General features: G+C 31.2%; 1 protein-coding gene and 1 pseudogene across 2 annotated transcripts; both read left to right on the forward strand.

The window, feature by feature from the left end:
- Positions 1-507: 507 nt before the first annotated feature.
- Positions 508-1,311, forward strand: LOC125810993 (paired amphipathic helix protein Sin3-like 3; annotated as a pseudogene).
- A 7,987-nt stretch (positions 1,312-9,298) lies between these two features.
- On the forward strand, positions 9,299-18,249 carry LOC125811058 (paired amphipathic helix protein Sin3-like 2). 2 transcript variants are annotated; one of them, XM_049490548.1, is made up of 22 exons: positions 9,299-9,603; positions 9,700-9,774; positions 10,667-10,873; positions 10,973-11,153; positions 11,253-11,351; positions 11,450-11,623; positions 11,725-12,007; positions 12,313-12,449; positions 12,793-12,868; positions 12,950-13,170; positions 13,277-13,431; positions 13,632-13,753; positions 13,875-14,129; positions 14,714-15,292; positions 15,391-15,473; positions 15,562-16,161; positions 16,235-16,332; positions 16,414-16,552; positions 16,639-16,791; positions 16,889-17,052; positions 17,265-17,376; positions 17,522-18,249. In XM_049490548.1, exons 2-22 carry the CDS (start codon positions 9,701-9,703, stop codon positions 17,657-17,659), a joined length of 4,050 nt encoding a protein of 1,349 aa, XP_049346505.1. In that variant the 5' UTR covers positions 9,299-9,603; position 9,700; the 3' UTR covers positions 17,660-18,249. The 2 variants fall into 2 exon arrangements, with proteins under 2 accessions (XP_049346505.1, XP_049346506.1); XM_049490549.1 differs by having other exon boundaries at positions 9,585-9,603; positions 10,673-10,873.
- The last annotated feature ends 5,020 nt before the right edge of the window (positions 18,250-23,269 follow it).

Here is a 23,269-nt window from a genome sequence, read left to right on the forward strand (position 1 = left end):
GTACTCTATTGTATGGTAGATACAATGTTTGGCTAGACTTTATTGTTTGTTGTTGTTTAATAACATTTTTATTGTTTGGTTTGACTGTATCATATTGTATTGTAATTTATAAATTTACTAAAATATCCTTAATTATTCTAGGGTAGGAGGTTTGACTAGAATTAAATAATATAAGGTAAAGGGTAAAATAGTACTATGAAATATTATGTAAAGATATAATTGGAAAAAAAAAATTAAGTAACTATGGAAACACACCAAATTGGTTGTTCCATAAAATGGGAGTTTTCATTGTTACATAACAACGGAATTTAACAATACATTTTAAGTAACAATCAAAACAAACATTAATTGTAGGTATAGTAACGATACAATACAATGGGTAACAATGATCCAAACAGGGTGTAGGTATTATGTTGTTGTTCTCTATTTTGACCGACAAAAGGAAGGAACAAGGGTACTGAATCCTGTTTTAACAGGATTTAATTTTGTGGTACTAATGTCTTTGAAATGATGTACAAGTTGGTCTGGTTGTTGTTATTTAAGCATAATAATAGGTTTGAAAGCATGCTACTCATTTCAGGTTTCTAGTATACTCGGAAATCATCTCGATCTTATGGAGGGTTTTAATGAATTTATAGAGTGTTACAAACGAGATGGTAAATCTTGAAATTTCATGACGGTAAACTTGTTATGTCACACACACATATATATATATATGTGATTCCATTTTGACTGGCCTGGTTACTACTTTTGCAGTTGGAATTTTTGTAGGTGAAGTGACTAAGTGGGATGAAGGGCATACTAAGTCCACAGAGAAATACAAAGAGCAGAAGTGTAAAATTGAGGCTCCTCCACAGGGAAGTAATTTTGAAGAAGCTATCAGTTTTGTGAAGAAAGTAAAGGTTATTCTCTTGCTTCTTAGTTTATCAACATATCTATCGGATTCTCATACTTTTATAATAATACAGATATATGTACTATTATAATTGTATATGAGTCTTTGCGGTTATCACTTTGTGCAGGTTCGTTTCCAAAGTGATAACCCTGTGTATGGATCCTTCTTAGCCATTTTGAAGATGTACAAGGAACACAAGAACATTGATAAAGTCTATCATGAGGTGATAAACCATTTTTAAGTTGGATACACAAATATATATTATTATATAATTGATTTGTGACTCTTTTTTTGTTCTTTTTGTGTATAGGTCGCCATACTTTTTAAGGATCATCCAGATTTGCTTGATGACTTCACAAAATTCTTACCAGATTCTTCACCTAATGTGGTGCTTAAACGTTATATGGATGAGTTAACCATCCGCTTTAGTTTCTTATAATAATATTATTGGTTGCTTGGAATTATTTTTCCTATTTCTAATGACTAGAGATTCAGTTTTATTTCTATAAAACACTGATGATCATTTTGTTCTTGATTGTAGTAGAAGCAGGGGAAAACCAATTATCCCACCATAAGCTAGAAGTGCCTACTACGAAATATTAGACAACACTTCAATATCTATTAACCTTCTATTCTAATCTCAATCTACATACCCTCATATCTAGATCATGTCATCGATAAGTTGCAAGTGTGTCGTGTCTTCCTTGTCTAATCACTCCTCCCCATTGATATTTCGGGATATCTCTATCTTTCCTCAAATCCACCATAATCAACCTCTCATACCTCAAAATTGAGACGTTTGTGCATCTTCTCTCCGAGTAATCGAAATTAACGAGAGTTTTTTTTTTTAGGGATTAAAAGAGTCGGGAAGGAAAGAAGAAGGAGCAAATTATTATTTTTTAAAATGCAAAAAGATAAAAGAATATTATTGCTTCAATATAGCACTTATGTCATACTTTTTTAGTCAAATTTACAGCTAGCGTTGCTACTGGATTTAATAGAATAACATACTTTAAATTGTTTAATTGAAAACTTATTTGATTGTTGTATTCAATTATTCATCATTTATTTTCATGTACCCCAGAATTTTTATTTGATAATAAACTTTGATCATATTTAAGGTATATTAATATTTTCTTCTACATTTTTATGGTTTTGAGTGATAAATTAGTAGAAATATACAATTGTTTGTCATGGTGATAAAATTCATCAAATGTTCTCACACATAATGGTGATAAAATTAGCTCATGAGATATAACTTGTCTACTCTGTCAAATTTTGGGTTAATTTATCCATTTATTAGCCCAATCAATTTTAATCCAACCCATAAATATGTAGTCCAAAAATGATTCAGGAAAAATATTGTCAAACTATTTTCAAAAGTACTTCTTTTCTTATTTGATATGTTGTATATAATTATATAAGGAAAAAATAATTTTATTAAGTCTCGAAAATTTATAAAAATAAATAAATAATGCAACTAAAATTTAGTAATAATTGGACGAATTGGGTTATGACCCACATTTTACCCAATTAATTTTAATTCAAATAGCTTTTGAGTATATTAATAATTCATCTATTTATTAACTTTAATTCATTTTGATTCGCCTCAATTTAACACAACTCACCCATTTTGCACATCTACTCATCCGAATAATGTTGAGGAGAGTTAGACTTCAAATCACATAAAATTTGATGAAAAAAATATATGACCACATAATAACTTATTTGCCATTTGAGGAATGCATTGAATGCGGACTTATCACTAATCCTCAAAGTTCAATTCCATTTTATGATAATAATTTAAATAAACCTCATAAGTCATCTAATTCAATATTTTAGAATAATTGTATATTATAGTCGGATATAATAATTCATCATCACCAAAATTGAAGTACAATTTCAAAAATTAAATATCCAATATAGTCTTAGAATTTTGTCACATATCACACAGACTATAAACATGCATGATGTTGGTGAGAGATAAAATTGACGATATAATTTTTTTCTATTTCAGGTGTATTGCATTAATTATGAATTTATTACATAACTCAAAATACTACAAAATAACTAACTATACTTTGAAGATTTCACATGATTATCATTTATTATAGTCAAGTGTGATGCAACACAGTCTAACATGATTTAATTATAAATCACAAAAATCAAGGAGTATAATTTAAAAAATTAAATAACATCTTTTTTAGTCTACGTCGATATAAATTCCATTATATCCCGAATTTACAAATGAATGAAAAGGGAGTTGTTTAGATATAAATAAATGGAAGTGCTAAATGATCAGAAAATTAGGTCAGAATTTGGTCAGAAAATTAAAAAAACTATAAAAAAAATTATTTTAAAATAAACTGATCTTTTTTTCCATTTTTTAGTTAAAATGTATTAAAGTTAAAAGGGTAAAAATGTTTAAAAAGATAAAATAGCATAGATAAAATATCATTCTTGCCAAAAAGATTTTTCCTAAATAAAAAACAACCAATTGTTTAGTGAAAAACTACTCAATTAATGTACGAATTTTTTGAAGTAATAAAGTTTAAAGATGTCATAGTTTAATGTAAAAAATTATTAGTCAATAATAATTGTATGGATAATTTCTAAAAATATTAGTCAATAATAATTGTATGGATAATTTCTTCATGTCGAGCATGAGTCCTTTTTTATATATATAAAGTATAAACTTATGGGTCAAACTTACATTTAAAAAATATATTAAAATTATGATTTAGTAAAAACTCCAAAATAAATTGAGTATTAGAATTTTAAAAATTAAACATCTACCAGTGCTTCTTATCTTGTTCATATAACTTTATTGGATCTAATTTTGCAAATAAATGATAAGAATTTTTTAATATGAAAAAAAAATCAATCACCGATGAAAAACCTCTTCCATTATTATTTGATTTCTTAGAAGTAGTATTGTTTCAAAAATGGAAAAAACTTACTTATGTATAATAAGTTTACAATGAGGATTACAATGTCGAAATTTAAACGTTCAACAAGTTTAGTATTTTATTGTAAATCACATAAACTCAAATTAATACCGTAATACGTATATTGGTGAAAGAGATCTCTGGCCATATAAAAAAAATCCATTTTGAAATTGATTGCATTGACCACAAATTTAGAACTTAACTAAAAATACTAACAAGAAAATTAATTGTTCTTTTGGGGAAAATTAGTAAAACTTATAATTTAGTCATATTAATATAATCTGATCCAAAATAGTTTAATTTCTAATCATAAAAGTTAATAAGAATAATTTTAAATTTTAAAATATTCAATACCATCTTTAATGTCCAATAAACATGAACTCCAATACATCTTAATTTTTCAAATATACATAAAAAAAAATTAAATTCGAATAAATTGACAATCAATTGTAGCATATGTTGTGCTTTTTGAGTAATATTTTTGTGACTTGGTATTGTTTCGTGATGAAAAAAAATTAATTATACGTAATAATTGTATAATTACAATTTTAATGCATAAATCATATGCTTATTGGTTACTCAAACACATTTGTCTGTGTTGTGTTAGTTATTTATGAATATATGTATATCTCGTCATCTTATTTGCTTGTGATATACTTATTTTTTATTTAATGTATCAGTGGAACTACCTTATTTTTAAAATATGTAAAATTCAACTTCTTTCTAGCTATTGATTTAAGGAGGTTTATTGCCTTATTTAAAATGTGAAGGGAGTATCATTTTCCATACTCAAAATATTAAGGGATAAAGTTTTTATAACAAATTTAGTTGAGTGATTTTGTAAGGGAAGAGTCATTAGTTGAGTAATTTTATCGATACAAAATAAAGTTAAATAACTTTGAAACATAATTCTTCATAATTAAAATGACTCAAATGTGACATTAAGTAATGTATTCAATTACGAAAAATCAAGTTCTTTGCATTTTGCTCCCCTATCATGAACATCTTTTTGTGATTTAAATGTTCAACGATTTTAGTTTTTTATCACAACTCACACAAACTTGTACGGTTGTACCAATATGTTTATTGATGGAAAGAGATCTGACCGTGTAATTTTTTATTTATTTTGAGTTGAATTACATAAACCGCAATTTTACCACTTAATCAAAATACTAGTAACAAAAATCAATTGCTCTATTTTGAAAAATTAGTAAATCTTATAATTGCAGTCAAATGTAACCTAGAGTAATATAGTATGATCTAAAATAGTTTAATTTCTTATTATGAAAGTTGATAAGTATAATTATAAAATTATAAAGATTCAATGGTATCTTAATGTCTAGTTAGTATGACTTCAATTATCTCAAATTCACAAAAAAAATAAAAATCTTTAACAATTAATCAATCATTGCGTAAGTGGTGCTTTTTGAGTAATGGAGTATCTATTTTTTTCAAATTCTAATTAGTTTGAGATGGAAATTTTACTTATATGTAATAAATTTACTATGACAATTTCATTACATAAATCAAATCTATGTTTATTAATATTCCAAGCACATTTGTTTGTGTTGTGTTACTTTTGAAAAAAATAATTTAAGAGGAAGATTTTTGTCCAACTTGATATCCTAATTTTAATTTATCGATGTTATATATTTACATTGTTTCAATATATGTTTAATATCTAGTAAGTTACTTATGAATATTAATATATGTATATCTCGTCATTTCAATTGCTCGTAAATTACTTATCTCTTACTTAGAGCATGTTTGGCTTTGTTGTTATAAATTTTAAAAAATTAAATTATTTTTTAAACGAATTTTCAGAAAAGTGTTTTTTAAAAAAATGATTTGTTTTTGGCTATTCATTTGAAAAATATTTTTCATAAGTAATTTGTGTTTGACTGATTTTTTTTAAATTAAAAAGTGTTTTTGAGAGTCAAATACCGAAAATGACAACTATTGATATACTTTTAATATTAAAATTGTTTTATAGATAAAAATTATTTTAAAATATCTATTATAAAAAAGTTAATTAAACTTTATATTTTTTAAAATTAAAATGTACATATTTAAATTTTCAATCAAGAATACCTTTTTTGGGAGGGTTGAAATCTTTAATTGTTATTTTCTTCTCTTTTTTCTAACCTTGCAAAATTATTGTTATTATCGTTTTTTTCTTTCTAATTCTTTATAATTCTGTTAAATTATATGTAAAATATAAAATAATAATGTATAAACATAAAATAAAATATAAAATTTATTATATAAAAATATAAATAAATTTATTTAATAAAATTTAACCAAACTTGTGAGATATGTTAATTAATAAGAGATATATTGGTAAATATGTATATATGAAAGGGATATTTTAGTCTTGAGAAAAATATATTTTTTGTTTCTTCTTTTGTTTTTCTTCTAAGAAGCAATTTTTTTTAGCTTCTTCCCAACAACAACAAAAACTGTTTCTACTTCTATTTAAAAGCGCTTTACTGATTTGCCAAACACGTGATTTTTCAATAAAAGTGTTTTTTCTCAAAATAAGTGTCTCTAGCCTCTCAACAGGAATGTCAAACTGACTCTTAATGTATTAGAAGAATCAATTTATACGCGCCACGTTGCACAATATTCCAATAATTAATAATTATTTAGTTTAGATTCGGATAAGATTTTCAGTGCAAAGTAAGAAAAAAAAAATTGTCGTCATGTAATTTGGTCGTACTCTGTTACAATATTTATGAGTTTAGTTACCAAACTAATAAAGGAAACATGATTTGCACAAAAATGAGTGTAAATATATAATTGTGTTGAAATATATATTATTTCTTAAGTAATTAGGGCACGTGCATTTTATAACCTTCATAAGTTATGACGGTAAAAGTTACTATAACTACATTAATAAATTGTTAGTGCTGTTATAACGTTATCGTGCATGCTTTTTTTGCTTTTACGTAAACGCATATTATTAGGTTAAAATCTAAACTTAGAAGAATATTATAAATATAACTCAAAATCTTAAAACCTGTCAATCAAATTGGGGATAGATGGTAGTCGTGGTTGATTTTGATTCGAGGATCTTACGCGGCGGAGCGAACTCTTCTATCATGTTGCATTTTCTCTGGCGGACCCCCCCCCCCCCCCCCGCCCGGTCCATCGTACTGGAGCGATTCGAGAAGAACGATTAGGCTGTTATAACGTTATCGTACATGCTTTTTTTGCTTTTACGTAAACGCATATTATTAGGTTAAAATCTAAACTTAGAAGAATATTATAAATATAACTCAAAATCTTAAAACCTGTCAATCAAATTGGGGATAATATATTGAAAAATAAGACCCGGGCATAACAAATGAAAACTTGGGCTCATTCATAAACTTGAAAATGTGTACACTTGTCACTATATTCGAGCCCATTTCAAGACTTTTTCCATTTTAGCCCCTCAACCAAATGTTTTGGACGATATATATGTGCAATAGTCTGATATTACTTATTAATTTATTAAATTAAGATAAAATTTAATTAATTTTTTTCTCATTTTATCCTTACAATTAATGCTCTTAAGAAAATATTATTAAAAAAATTAATTTAACCATAAAATAATGGACATTTATTAAATGTTTTGAATTTCATGAAAACTAGTAGTACTTACTCAACATGAAATATAATTACAATAAAATCTTTCTAAATTAAAATTATATTATTGAAATTATAAAATACTATTATTTTGTAGAGGTATTAATTAATTAATAAATTAATAAATATTAATTTAAAGAATAGTTTGAAATTTAATGAATATACCTTATTTTTTTCCCTTAAAAACAATATAGACATACTTGCTCATGAGATGAAATTTATGAGCAAAAATAGTGGAAAGGAAGAAGAATGGAAGAATAAACAACAATGAAAAACTAAAAGATTGGAAGAAAAAAAGTGAATAGAATATTAGAGTGAATATAAATAAATGCTTTCTTGGGTAAGGTTTTTGATTTGAAAGGAAAAAATTATTGGGCAGTGTAATTTCTTGAAACCATCTAGTGGTTTAGGACTTTTCTCAGTGATTTGACTTTAAAGAACAATTTGGGTGAAAAAAATGAATTTACAGCAACACTATTGTCTGCCCTCTCTAATTACGAAAATAACCCCAAAAAGTAGAGTCATGCCAAATTTGTGCTTAAATAGTCGTGCAAAATATATTTAGGAAAAATTACAGAAATCCCACCTTTTAGTTTACTTATTACCATTATCCCCTATAAGTTTTACAAATCTCCAAAATCCCTCATTTTCGCGCATCAAATTAGTGTATCTCGCGCATTATATTTAATGTATCAGCGCTGATATTATTGTATCTCGCGCATCAGATTAGTGTATCATGTATAAAATGTAATGTATCTTACTTAACGATTAATGTATCTCGCACATCAGATTAATGTATCAGTGCTTATATTATTGTATCTGTTTGAGGGATTTCTGTAATTATAAACTTTTAAGGGATAGATTGTAATTTTGCTTTAAAAGTATGTGATTTCTGTAATTTGCCCATATATTTATTGTTTTACTATATAACTCTTTGAATATAATTAATACAATGTTTTGAAAAAAGTAATAGATAAATGATTATAATTTGTGATAAGGGTAAATTAGGAACTAGGTGTAAAATTATCCATTGATTTCATAAAATGGACAAGTATTGTTGGACATCCCAAAATAGTATAGTGGACAACTATTATTGGACGGAGATAGTAGTAAGTTAGTTATGAATATGAATATATGTATATCTTGCAATTTCAATTGCTCGTAAAATTACATATGTTTTAGTTAATGTATCAACGAAATCAATTTTTACGCGCCACGTTGCATAATATTTCAATAATTAATAATTATTTGGTCTAGATCCAGATCAGATTTTCAGTACAAAGCAAGTATTATTTTTTTGTCGTCATGTAATTTGGACGTACTCGGTTACAAAATTTGCGAGTTTAGTTACCAAACTAAACAAGGAAACATGATTTGCATAAAAAACGAGTGTAAATATATAATTATTTCATAAGTGATTATGGCGCATGCATTTTATAACCGTCACAGGTTATGGCGGTAAAGTTACTATAACTACAGTAATAAGTCGTTAGTTCCGTTATAACATTATCCTGCATGTTTTTTTACTTTTATGTGAACACATGCATATTATTAGGTTAAACTCTAAACTCCGAAAAAAATTATACTCAATAGAACTCAAAATCTTAAAACCTATCAATCAAATTGGGGTTAATAGATTGAAAAATAAGACCCGATCATAAGAAATGAAAACTTGGGCTAATTCATAAACTTGAAAATGTGTACAGTTGTCGCTATATTTGAGCCCATTTCAAGACCTTTTCCTTTTTTGCCCCTCAACCAAATGTTTTGGACGATATATATGTGCAATAGTCTGATATTGTAAGTACATATTTTGTGTAACTGAGGCCGCGTTACATAATATATAACAGCACCAACATTATTTTTATCAATTCATTTTTTTCTGCCTCACCTCTTCGCCTTTTACCTCTTTGTTTCTCAAAACTTGTCTTCTGTGTTGTGTGTTGTAGTTCTGAGTCGGAGAGGAGGGAAAGAGAACAGGGGAAAGGGAAAAAGGGCACAAAGAAAATGAATTGAGAGAATTTTTTTATCTGATCTAAACCATTGGATTAACTCTTTGTTTGTGTTGATAGATCTGTTGTTGAGACTTTTGGTTTTTCATCCTCAGAAAATCTGAGGAAAATCTCAAAAGTGAGTTGTTTTGAAAATGGAAGCAGATTTTTTTCTATTTTTTTTCTTTGTTGATGTTAAAAAACTTCTTCTCGCTGTTCTGTTTTTTTTTTACAGGATGAAACGATTGAGAGATGATGGGTATGATAGCCCTTCATTTAAGCGGCCATTTGGTTCTAACCGAGGAGAATCGTAAGTTGTTTGGCTTGTGTTCATTTTGTATGTGATGATTTTTTTGTATGTACTTGTTTTTGATGGATTTTTTTTTTTTGAATTCTTGGTAACTCTAGGTAAATCAGTGATTTCTAGTTGTTATATCTTTATGTGTTGTGTCTAACTTTGTGATAAAAAAATGTTTAATGAATTAGAATAGGTTTATCATTTTTTTTTATCAGTCAGAATTATCAAGCAGATATGAAAATAAAGATTGGATCTTTACCCATGTTGTTTTTGTTTGGGTGAGTCTTGTTTGCTTTTATTTTTTTGTCTGTTAGTTCATTTTTAGGGCAAAGGCTATAAACTTACCAACATAACCATTATTTATTTGGTTGTATCAAATCAAGGGATTAGTCAATTTTGAATGAACTATGAATTTGCTGAATTTCTGGTAATTCTAGGTAAATCAGTAATTTTTAGTTTTTCATCATGTGGTGTGTTGTGTGTGATTATGTTACCAGAAAATATTTGGATGCCATTTTCTGCTTTATCTAGTGTTTTAGGGTAGGTCCTATCATTTTTCTTACATCACTCAAAATTATCAGGCACAATTGAAGATAAAGATTATCTTTATCCATGTTGCATTTGTTTGGGTGGGTCTAGTTTGCTTTTTGTTTATCAATTAATTCATTTTTAGGGCAAATGTGTTAACTTAGCACCACAACCACTATTTATTTGGTTATATTGTATCAACAGTTTTTTCAATTTTGAATGAACTATAAAAATCATTGGTTTGAAGTGGATGAGAGTATAATTTAACCTATTGTAGCATATGGGGATGAGGTCTGTGACAATAAATTTGACTGGCAAATTTTCGCTGTGGTTCTCTGTGTAATGTTTTTCTTCTTTTCTTTTTTCCCCGATGAAGCTACAGTCCATCACAAGTTCCAGGAAGTGGTCCGGGTGGAGGAGGTGGTGGCAGCAGTGCTGGTGGAGCTGGTGCTACTGCTAGTAACCCAAAGCTGACAACTGGTGATGCGTTGTCTTATTTGAAGGAAGTCAAGGACATGTTTCAAAGCCAAAGGGATAAGTATGACATGTTCCTTGACGTTATGAAAGACTTTAAAGCTCAAAGGTTTGCTACTTTAATTTGCCTAGTGCCATTTTCATTTCTATTCATATTTGGTGATTTATGTGGGACTTATCTCAGAAGTCTGTGATTTTTTCTTCGCAGAATTGATACTGTTGGTGTCATAGAAAGGGTAAAAGACTTGTTTAAAGGGCATCCTAGGTTGATCCTTGGATTCAACACTTTCTTGCCCAAGGGTTATGAAATAACCCTCAATGATGAAGATGAGGCTCCTCCAAAGAAAGTTGAGTTTGAAGAAGCTATTAGCTTTGTGAACAAAATAAAGGTTACATTTCTGCTACCTTCCAGTTTAAACAATAAAGGTCTGCCTTTTTCTTTTATAAAATACTCTAGTCCTAACTTACAAGGTTATCATTTCCTGCAGACCCGTTTCCAAAATGATGATCACGTTTACAAATCCTTCCTAGATATTTTGAACATGTATAGGAAGGAGCACAAGGGAATCGATGAGGTGTACCGTGAGGTAATAATTTTTTAAAATTGGGTTACATTACATAAATATGTTATAGATGATCTTTATGTTTTAATTTTTTGTTACTATTTGTCATATCATATGTGTAGGTTGCCGTACTTTTTAGTGACCATCCAGATTTGCTAGATGAGTTCACTAGGTTCTTGCCAGATAATTCAGGAACTGCATCAGCAGCACAAACTTCAGTTGGCAGGCCTTCATTCCATCGTTATGATGAGAGGAGCTCAGCTATGCCCATTCTTAGGCAATCACACATGGACAAGGTTTTCCTTTTTTGCTTTTTCTTTCCTGGTTGTTTTATTCATCTATTAGTGCTGGTTGCCCTACAACTATACTCACCTCCTTCAATCTGTTGTATCTGAAGCGCTTCCGGCGGGATAGGATTATTGGTCCTTATGCTGAAAGAGACCTTAGCATTGAGCGGCCTGATTTGGACGACGAAAAAACAATGATAAAGTTGCATAAAGAGCAAAAGAGACGTGCTGAAAAAGAGAGCAGGGACAGAAGAACTCATGATCAGGATTATAAAGAACCTGATAATGAGAATAATGAAGATCTAAGCATGCAGCGTCACACTGATAAAAAGAAATCTGCTCGGAAGGTTGAAGAATTTGGAGGACCTCATGAAGATAAAGATGCCCTGAAAAGTGAGTGCATGATTACCATTGTCTGAATGTATGTGTTTGTTGTGCTGCATTAAAACTTCCACCATTAAGGGCTATGGTTTGTGATAAAACTGATTTGAAGGCCATCTATTTGCTTTGTGTTAATTTATGGTGAATTACAAGGGCTCGTTCTTAACTACTCTAAAAGTTGCTAAATGTTCCCAATTTCTTTTCAGGCAGTTTTACTCTTCATTTTTGGTGTTCTTGATGTATGCATCTGTTTTCAGAGTAGACTGTTGCTGAGTTTGATTATTAACCTTTTAATATAATTTGCTTGATTTTGCCAGATATGTATAGCCAAGAGTTCAGCTTCTGTGAAAAGGTCAAGGAAAGACTACGAAGTCCAACTGATTATCAGGCTTTCTTAAAATGTCTTCACATTTATAGCACAGAAATAATTACAAGGACCGAGTTACAAAGTTTGGTACGTCTATCATGCAATTAGTTTAATCCTTTTTGCTCCTATGTGATGGTAATCTTTGTTTATAATTTTTGCTATCTATGGTTTGCTTTGGTTCCATTTGGTTTTTCCGTACACAGTATTAGTTGCTCTGCTTATGCTGCAAAATGGTTCTGATGGTATGCTAGGACTAGATCCATTATGCTAAACATATCCTCTCTTTTGACTGAAAAAAGGGATAAAAAAGGTTCCCCTCTTTGTTGAGGTGGAAAATGAACTGAATCCCGGTTTTACTGGATTTTGTGGTACTAATATTTTTGAAATGATATACAAGTCAGTCTGGGATTTGAAAGCATGCTCATCTCAGGTTGCTGATCTGCTTGGAAAACATCCTGATCTTTTGGAAGGTTTTGGTGAATTTCTAGAGCGTTGCGAACAAGATGGTAAGTCTTGAAATTTCAAGATGGTAAATCTGTTGAGCCACATATATGTGAGTACATTCTGATTGGGTTCCTGCTTTACAGATGGATTTCTTGAAGGTGTAATGAGGAAGAGTAGGTGGAATGACGGGCATGCTTCCAAGTCAGTAAAGGACGATGGGAAAGACAAAGAGCTGAAGCGTGAGACTGATGGAACTAAAGAAAAGGACCGATACAAGGAGAAATACTGGGGAAAATCCATCCAAGAACTTGACCTCTCAAACTGCAAACGCTGCACGCCCAGTTATCGGCTTCTCCCTGATGATGTAGGACATTGGTCTATTGGTTTTCCTAATACGATCATAGATAGAAGAATCTCAATGTCTATGGATCATGTCTTGACACAGATTTGTTAATATCTTTATTCTGCAGTATCCAATACCTACAGCAAGCCAAAAATCCGAGCTTGGAGCTCAGGTGTTAAATGACCATTGGGTTTCTGTGACTTCAGGGAGTGAGGACTACTCTTTCAAGCACATGCGCAGAAATCAGTATGAAGAAAGCCTGTTCCGCTGTGAAGATGATAGGTAAGTCCTTTCCTAAGTTAAGATCCCCCCCCACCTCCCCCTGGGTTCAATCTCAGAGGAAGAGTCTTGTAAGCTACTGTTTTCTTGACAAACTAAGAAGCAGTGAGCATAAATCATCTGAAGTAGTTCTCTTGAAAATACTCTTTGTGATTTTGCTCTTGCATTTTGTCAGTGATGATTGGAGTTTTTTAATAATTCAGGTTTGAGCTAGACATGTTATTGGAGTCGGTGAGTTCAACTGCTAAGCGTGTAGAAGAGTTATTGAATGCCATTAACGATAATTCAATTGGCGGGGCATTCCGTGTTGAGGACCACTTTACAGGTTTGTCAATGTTGACTTAGACGTTAGCAGGCTGCTTTTTCACCATCCAGTTTCAGTCGCTTACATTAAAAATACATAACTATGTAGCTTGTTGATAAACAAAGTTTTTTACATTTTGTAGTCTTAAACTTAAGATGCATTGAGCGAATCTATGGTGATCATGGTCTGGATACGGTGGATATTCTGCGTAAAAATCCATCTCATGCGCTGCCTGTTATACTGACCCGCTTGAAGCAGAAACAGGAGGAGTGGACCAAGTGTCGCACAGATTTTAACAAAGTTTGGTCAGAGATCTATGCTAAGAACCATTATAAGTCACTTGACCATCGAAGTTTCTACTTCAAGCAACAAGATTCAAAGAATCTTGGCTCAAAATGTAAGTCTAGCATCTTTTTTATATGTGATGATCTTGCTTTGGCCGTGGTCTGTTTCCTCTGTTTCTTTTCTACATAATTTTAAGTAACCCTCAGGTCTTATGGAGCTGAAAGATGGTATTTCAGTTGATGATTGCATCACTTAATGTGTGTTCTTCTTCAAATCTTCCTCTTCCTGACATTACTTTACTTTTTGTTGTTACCAACATCATCAGATTTGATGAAATCTCATTCCTCCAAATCATGTTTCAAGCTTTGGTTATCATATTTTAACTCACTGCATACATGCTAGCCTTTCTATCTGCACTTTTTTCATGTATATAACTTCCTCCCCTTCTTTGCTGGAGCTCGGGGATTTCTCAGTTCTGCTTTTCTTTTCCAAGAAAGACACTTCTAGGTTGTGTAGCACACTTATGACACAGTTCTTTGGATTTTTTATTCTATTTTTGCACGTCTTAGGATGTCACTATGAGTTTAGCAGAAGGGAAGTACAGTATGCACATTTCATGAATAGTTGGTGTATCTATCTTCAATTGGGCAGTTTCTGTGGTTCTTGTTTTTTAACTTCCATGTTTCCGATTAACAGCCTTACTAGCGGAGATCAAAGAAATTAAGGAGAACAAGCAGAAAGAAGACGACATGATTCTTTCTATTTCCGCTGGAAGTAGACATCCTATAACACCAAATCTTGAATTTGATTATACTGACTCTGAGCTTCATGAAGACTTGTACAAACTTATCAAGTATTCGTGTGAAGAGGTTTGCTCCTCCAAAGAGCAATTAGATAAAGTACTGGGGTTATGGACCAACTTTGTTGAGCAAATCTTGGGTGTTCCTTGTCGTCCTCATGACTCAGAGGCTACTGAGAATGATGTCTTATTGAAGCCGCATGGCGCAAAAGTTGATGGAACTAGCATTGGTGAAAGTGATGGCAGTCCTAGTGCAGATGCTATTACTAGGAATTGTAAACAATCAAAAGTTATCAGCAACAGAGATGCTAATGCTTCCCCCCTACGAGTAACTCCTTCTAGGACAAGCTTTGCAAATGCAGATGCTCTCCCCAAAGAAGATGGTTTGCCAGTGATTGGTGAGCACCTAACTAGTTCCGATGCAGCTCCTGCTATGGGAGCAGATACTGTTCATGGAAGAGTGGAAATAACTTCAGGTATATATGTACCTCACCAAGTCTAAACCTGTTCCAATATCTCAAACTGTTTGGTTTTTAGCCAAAACATAGAATAGCTGATGCTTTTTTTAATCCAGGGCGTGGCGCAAGACAGGGCAATGGTGCTTCTGACGATGGTCAAGTATCCAAGTCTAACATCGATAATGTGCCAGCATCGGAGGTATGAGACTCTGAATTGTGTCAATTTTGGTTAGTGCTAATCATCTCGACTACTTATCATTAAGGCATGATTTTTCTTTGTGAGACAGAGTGATACTTCAAGATCGATTCCGTTGGGTAATGGAGGGTTTGCAGAAGGCTCTACAATTAATGGGTACAATGATGATTCAGCTGATCCCTGTAAAAATGAGAAAGAAGAGGGTGAGTTATCACCTAATGGTGATTTTGAAGAGGACAATTTTGTTGCCTTTAGAAGTGGTGCCTCGCACAATGGAAGTGTGCAATATCAAACCAGAGGTGCTGAAGAGATTGGTTCTCAGGATGCTGCTGGTGAAAATGATGCAGATGCTGATGATGAAGATAGTGAAAATGTTTCTGAGGCTGAAGAAGATGTTTCTGGCAGTGAGTCTGCTGCTGATGAGTGCTCTCGAGAAGAGCATGAGGAAGAGGATGACGGAGAGCATGATGAACTTGATGGTAAAGCTGAGAGTGAAGGTGAAGCTGAGGGGACGAATGAAGCACACTATGCTGGAGGTGATGGCAATGTGTTGCAAATGTCTGATCGGGTTTTGCTAACTTCAAAGCCACTTACAAAATATGTGGCTTCACCTGTATATGAGGGAGTGGTGAAGTACCCACGGGTATTCTATGGAAATGAGACATTCTATGTGCTTTTTAGGCTACAGCAGGTAAGGAGATTCACCTTCAAGTTCAATTTTCTATTTTGCAGTGGTTAAATCTGAAGCCCCCTCTTTTTTCTAGATTCTATATGAAAGGTTATTATCAGCAAAGCTGAATTCAGCATCGTCTGAGTCAAAATGGAGAACTGGAAAGGATACTGGTTCTATTCCCTATGACAGGTAGGTTGCGATTCTTCTTCGCTTGCAGTTATACTAGCCTTTCAGTAAGTTTGTTTTTGAGGACAATGGGTATGCTTGCAGATTCATGAATGCGCTGCATAGTTTGCTCGATGGTTCTGCAGAAAATTCAAAGTTCGAGGATGATTGCCGATCAATCATTGGAAATCAGTCATATGTGCTATTCACGTTGGACAAATTGATATATAAGCTGGTCAAACAGGTGTCCTTGTTCTCCTCTATCTGAATTTGACTTGGGGTGCTACTACTTGGTATTCTTTGAATGTAATTTGTTTTTTTTTGCTTCAGCTTCAAACAGTCTCGAGTGATGAGCTGGACTGTAAGCTGCTTCAGTTATATGAATATGAAAGATTAAGGAAACCTGAGAAGTTTGTTGATTCAGCTTATTATGAAAATGCTCATTTCCTCCTCCAGGAGGACAGCATTTACCGGTTTGAATGTGTAAGTTTCTGAGTAGTTACTTCCCTTTTTCTTCTCTTTCTGTTGAATATGCTGAAGTTGAAGTGCAGTAAAAAAACTGTTTTTTTTTGTGTTGTAGACGTCTTCGCCTACCCGTCTGTCCATCCAGTTGATGGATGATAGAGGTGACAAGTCTGAAGTAGTTGCAGTTGCTGTAGATCCCAATTTTGCAGGTTATCTGCACAATGATTATCTGTCAGTTAAGCATGGGAAAAAGGAGTCTTCTGCAGTTATGCTGAAGAGGTAATTACGCAACTGTCTAATATTCAGTTTAGAAATGCAGCGCATCAGTTCAAGTACTAAGTTGTAGGATATATATAAATAAACTAAGCGGACAGAGATTCTTTTAGAGAGGATGCTGGAGATGCTCATCAGTCTGCTCTGTGATTGAGTGCTAATTTGACTTGCCATCCATTGCTTTCCATGTCTGATCGTTTTGTTTCCATAACCCACAGAAATAACCGGAAACGCGCCGACAATGATGAATCAACTGCTTTGTGCATGGCAATGGAACATGTTATTCTTGTAAATGGTCTGGAATGCAAGATGGCTTCAAATTCATCGAAGGTAAATGAGTTTTATTCCTGTTCACATCATTATGTTATCCTGATTTCTTGTCCACTTCATTAATACCCAACTATACTTGTTTTACTTAAATTTTTTAATAATAGTTCACTGAAGATTCCTCCTTTGACATGATAAATCCTTGCAGATATCATATGTGCTTGACACAGAGGACTTCTTTTTCCGCCAGGGTGGTAAAAGAAGAAAAGTTTCAGCTGGCAGATTGTCATGTGCTTACCAGGCTAGAGTAGAACGGTTCCATCGTGTTCTGCTGTCATCTTTATGATGATACATGGCCTTGGTCAACCAGGATGTTGAACAAGGTTTAGACCATTGCTTTAAAGTAAATTCACATTGTGGGATTTAGTGTCACTTCAAAGAACATCTTTTTTAGCCGACTCCAACAGGTTTCTATACTCCAGTATTGCTTGGGTTATCGGTCCAACTACTTACTTGGCCAATTGGTCGAATGCTTTGATACAAGGATTCACGAGTGGGGTTTCTCAGTTAAAGTGTATTATCTTGTGAGCACATGTCAATGGCATTTGAGCCATTCTTTTGTAAATATGGTTTTCCGCCATAAATTATATGTTGCAAGCTGTGTTAATTAAATCTGCTTGCTTGGGATCACAAAGGCACCCTATTTCGTTTCCTCCTCGGGAGTAAACTCTGTGCCAGTGTCCTGTGAGCTGATCAAGTTCTCTAGCAGCTAGTCTTCCTGGATTATAGTGATAAATTAGTTGAATCTAGTAAAAGGTGAAAAGGCTTTATACAGTGGGGTTTGTTTGCCCTGGCTTTGTACAGAGCATACATTTGGATTCCTATACTACTTGCTGAAAAATAGAAGGTTTATTGCCTTATTTACAAAGGCCTTTTCATTCAAAATGTTCATCTGTTTATTGGTTCTTCTCCTTTTTAGCCGTAACATGTATAATATTTTGATTCATATGATTAGCTTTTTTTGGAATCGAGGTGAGGCGTAGTAATTGTTGACTCAATAGAGGTTCTCTAACTCTAGCGCAATTTTCTCTCGCTGGGGTATTAATATGAGGAGGTAATTATCACTATTACCAATCAGGGTTGGTTGTGTTACGATGAATATGCTTTTTTTTAATATCAAAGATCTTAAATGCTTCTTCCGTTTTATGCGGAACGAAACTGGGGTCGATACGGATATCGGATACTGGAAAGGAAACCGGAATAAAAAGCTGTCATTGTTATTTATTTGTTTGATGCTTTTTGTTCACTCGATTTGCATAAGAAAAATCCAATAGAATATGGCCGTGCCCACAAGGTACATTCTGTTCGAAAGGGACAACAACGATAAAAATAAATGCTGTTCATTGTTTTTACGGAAATGAGTTAAAATGTTTTCAACGTTTTAGAAATGAGTCAAAAATATTCTTCTTTCACTTATTGGTTACATATTTATATAATGTAAATATAATTGTACCGTTAATTGAGGGACACTTTTAAGCTTGAAAATATCAACAGGGGTAAATTTGATTAGATAGGTGGAAGTAGAGCATTTTTGAGTCCTTTCTAATACGTTAAGGACATTTTTTATTCAATAGGAGAAACAATGACCTTTTTAACAAATTCTTTTCTCCCAACAAATTTAAACCATGTAGCTCATAAAAGATTTTAAAAAATTCTCAACTGCCCAGTGCAATAAAAAAAAGTTGGAGAGGACTAAGTGAAACGAATACATTTCTGTTCTTTTTTTCATTTTTCTTTTTGGCTTTTCATATGATATTTTATAAATATTAAAATTCAATTTAATTTGAATTTGTCTGAAAATCTCATATTAAAAAGTAAAGTTTTTCCTGTAAAAAACGTAATTTTATCATAATGAAGTGAAGCAAAAAGAATAAAAGGAAATTATCATCTCTGGGCATGAGACAAACTGAGCCATTGACGTGGAGAGAATAATCACAAATTTTAGACCTACATATAGTTGACAAACAAGAAAAATGTACGCTCCACAATAGGAAATTAGCAAAAACAAATAGTGGTCCCTTGTCTAATTTTACATGTCTATATTTGACTAGACAATTTTTTCAAAATAATTAACAAAATAATAAATATACTATATCACTCTTTAAATAAAATAAATTCAAAATTTGCGAAAAACATACTGAAAATTAATAATAAAAATAAATAATAAATTAATTGATAAATCATCTAAGTGAGTAAGTAAAACAAAATCACCCCAGCGTGCATATGAACTAGTCAGAAATAATAGAAACGCCCACATATTTTGACTGCACATGCCAGTAAAAAATAAGTTATATTCAAATCACACATAAAATAAATATAATGGATTATTTTCTAATATCTCTCCAAATATACTTTATTTTTCTGTAGTTGGTATTTCTGTTTAAAAAATTGCTCGTGTTGTTCTAAAATGAGCAAAAACATTTTTTAAGACTTCTATTTATGTCATGTCATGGCCTGAGTTCATATACTCTGTAAATTTAGCTGCTCCGGATTTGTCTTCAGACAAACATGATTGAAATTGTGCAAGCAAATTTTAGATGTAAGCGATTATTGAATTGTCATATTCAAATTTTAGACATACACAATTTGAGTTTGAATTGTCAACGTCAAAAAAATTATATACGCAATTGAAGTTTGATATGGTCACTCAATTATGAACTTTTTTCACAGAAAGTCACTCAATCTATTTAATTAATTTTTTCAAAGGCCTCAATAAAATTGGTTTTAAATAAAAGTTTCTTGTCAACAAATTTTATTGAAAAAATAAAGTAAATAAGTTGAATGACTTTGTAAGTAAAACATCTATAGTTGAGTGACTTTCTATGAAAACAACTCATAGTTCTGTGATTTCTATGCAAAAAGCTCATAATTGAGTGATCATATGAGATATTATCTCATTTCTGAAGTTTCAGACATGTATCTACAAAACTATAAAAAGTAGTTTATCTGAAGTTTCAAACACGTAAATTCAAAATCATAAGTAGTTTATTCGAAGTTTGAACTACATGACTTTGTTCCTATTATTATTTCTAAGTTTCTCTAAAAACATTCATATGATTTGAATTTACTTTTTAGACTCAAAATTCCTGAGAGACTTCTTCAAATTGCTATAGTGGTGATTTTCAAAGTGCGGTTTGAGTTTATTCGCCCAAAAACAAGCTTGTTTATGGGTCCATGATTAATTAATCAGGTTTACGCATAATTATTACGCTCTTCATTTCATATTGGTTGATCATTTTTCTTTTTACACGTATATTAAGAAATCATAAATAAGAAGATAATTTTGCCAATTTACCTCTTAAAAAACTTTTTGAAATTTTACAAACTAATGTGAACCCTTACAATTAATTGCAACGGTAATATAGAAAAAATATAAGTAATATTTTCTTGATTTAATAAGGTGGATAACTAATATAAGACAATTATTTTTAGTAAGATCATCAATTAATACGAAGACCGAGGGAGTATTACTACTTATACCTACAAGCAGGCATGAATTCGTCAACATGCCTGCTTGTATGAAAAAGGGTATTTTCGAAACTTTCAACTTTTTCCTTCTTCAACTCTTTGTAATCTCTTGCTTTAAGGGTGTACTTTTTCATTATTAGACCAAAAAACCAATCAACATTTACCTAATGACTCATATGTCCAATCAAAAAGTTATTCGTTGATGAACTGTGTGGGCCCAACTCAGTATGTCGGCTCTTCATTCCATTTTTCATTTAATAATAGTAATAGTAATAATTTTTCATTACTATTTAGTATTTTCACTATATTAAATTTATTTCTCTTATACTTTTTTGTTAGTTGTAGATTTAAAAATTATATAAATAATACTGTAATCACAATAATTAACGATATAAATATTTAAAAATTATATAAAAAAATTCAATTGACTCTTGACATTCTATTGGTACTACATAAAACGGGTTAGATGATAAACATATATTATTTGAAATTGACGTAAATATTTCAAAGCTATATTAAAAAATCCGACTGACTCTTGACACTCTATTGGTACTACATAAAATGGGTTAGATGATAAACATATATTATTTGAAATTGATGTAAAAAGTACAATAAATTGCAATAATTAACAATCTAGAAAAAAAATTAAAATACATATAAGAAAATCACTTGACTCCAAAAAATCTATCAATGACACATAATTTGGGACATGAGAAGTAATATATATTATTTAAAAATTAAAAAGGTGCTATAAATTATAATAATTAACAATTTAAAATATTTAAAAGACATAAAAAATAGCTAATTTTTGAAATCCCATTTATGCCACATAAATTGAAACAAACAAAGTCCTATAAATTACCACAATTAACAATTTATAATATTTTTAAAAATCATATAAATTTTTTGATAGCTTCTCAAGTTTCATGATAGAGAAAATGGTCAAATGCCCCCAATCTATTACCGGATTCTCAACTACACACTTCAACTTTACGGGTATCCTATCACCCCCTAAACTGTTTAAAACTAAAATTATTACACCCTTAAAAAACAACAACCACATTTATATTAACGGGTGAAACCCACGCGTTTGACACATAAATTTCTTTAAAAACTATTATTTTTACCTTTTTCCCCTATATTTTCATCTTCCCTTCCAACACCAAAATCTTTTCACCATTTATTTCCTTTGCTGCAAGCAGAAATTAATGCTTTCACCATTTTTTTCTTTCAACAAAAGTTTTTCCACCAACATTACCAAGTCTTAAATCTTTTGACATATCAAAAAACCTCAATTATTAGTGCTTCTTTTCAATTGCCCATAAATTAATTCATATCTTTTTGGTGGAACTCTAAACAATTTGACGACTTATGAAAGCAAAAGGAAATTTCTAACTATCTTCCGAAATCATTAGATCTGAATTCATTTAAAAAAAGTGTCACACCATCTCATCACAAAATAACCAGCCAGCTGCTATTGTCAACGGGCGATAGCAATGACAATTTTGAAGAGGAAAAGGCCAGCAAAATTTTCGATTTATATATGTTCCATACACTATTTGATTGATACTAGATAATTTTTATGGAATTATCTGTAAAATTGCTCAAATTGAGGCTATGTATCCATAACAATGCGACATTGATCTATCCAATTTCATTCTCAAAATCAAATGTGGGTTTCGTCGAAAATCCAAAATTCTTTTTGGATTTGAAATAAAATTGCCAAATTGAGGGATCGAATAATCAAGATATGAATTTCCAACTCAATCGGCCTTGTGGGTTGGCATGTAAAGTGATGATTAACAACTCTAATAATATCAATAAGGAATTGATTTTCAAAATTTTCTAATTTGATGCACAAATTGAAAAATAAAAATTCAAGAATCAAGAGGAATACTAAAATTTCATTGTCAATTATGTGGAGATGATAGTGACGGTGACAATGGAGAAAATAGTGGCGGTGGAGATGTAGAGATGGTGAATGGTGGAAAAGTCTATGTTGTAATGAAGAAGAAAGAAACAAATAAAGAAAAAAGAATAATTATAAATACAAGTATTTCTGAAAGAAAAATTAAAAATAAAAGTTTACTAAAGTGAAATACACTCACTTTGCCACATAAGCGTTTAGAAAGATGATAATTTCAGTTTTAAATAGTTTGGGAGATGATAGGACTCCCGTAAAGTTTAAGTGTGTAGTTGAAAATTCAATAATAGATTGAGAGGGCATTTGACCATTTTCTCTTCATAATATCAAATAAATTGAAATAAAAAATATTAATATATACCAGCACGGGACCCTATATCTAATATAGAAATAGAATACTAGGATGAATGAGAAAGAGTGGAAAGAGAAGGAGAGAACTGTAGCGGAGGAGACTAGGCAATTTTTTTAACGTTTATTTATCACCATTGATTACTAGTTAAATAT

Source organism: Solanum verrucosum, unplaced genomic scaffold (genome assembly GCF_900185275.1).
Source record: "Solanum verrucosum unplaced genomic scaffold, falcon-dt-bn FXZP01000032.1, whole genome shotgun sequence".
In the NCBI taxonomy this organism is placed as follows: domain Eukaryota; kingdom Viridiplantae; phylum Streptophyta; class Magnoliopsida; order Solanales; family Solanaceae; genus Solanum; species Solanum verrucosum.

What these genes read in the sequence shown, in the direction of transcription:
- LOC125811058 (XM_049490548.1), top strand. Translation starts at nt 9,701, where the DNA reads ATGAAACGATTGAGAGATGATGGGTATGATAGCCCTTCATTTAAGCGG. An exon ending in GGCAATCACACATGGACAAG is followed by an intron (nt 11,624 to 11,724) that starts GTTTTCCTTTTT and finishes TTGTATCTGAAG; the next exon opens with CGCTTCCGGCGGGATAGGAT. An exon ending in TGGCTTCAAATTCATCGAAG is followed by an intron (nt 17,377 to 17,521) that starts GTAAATGAGTTT and finishes AAATCCTTGCAG; the next exon opens with ATATCATATGTGCTTGACAC.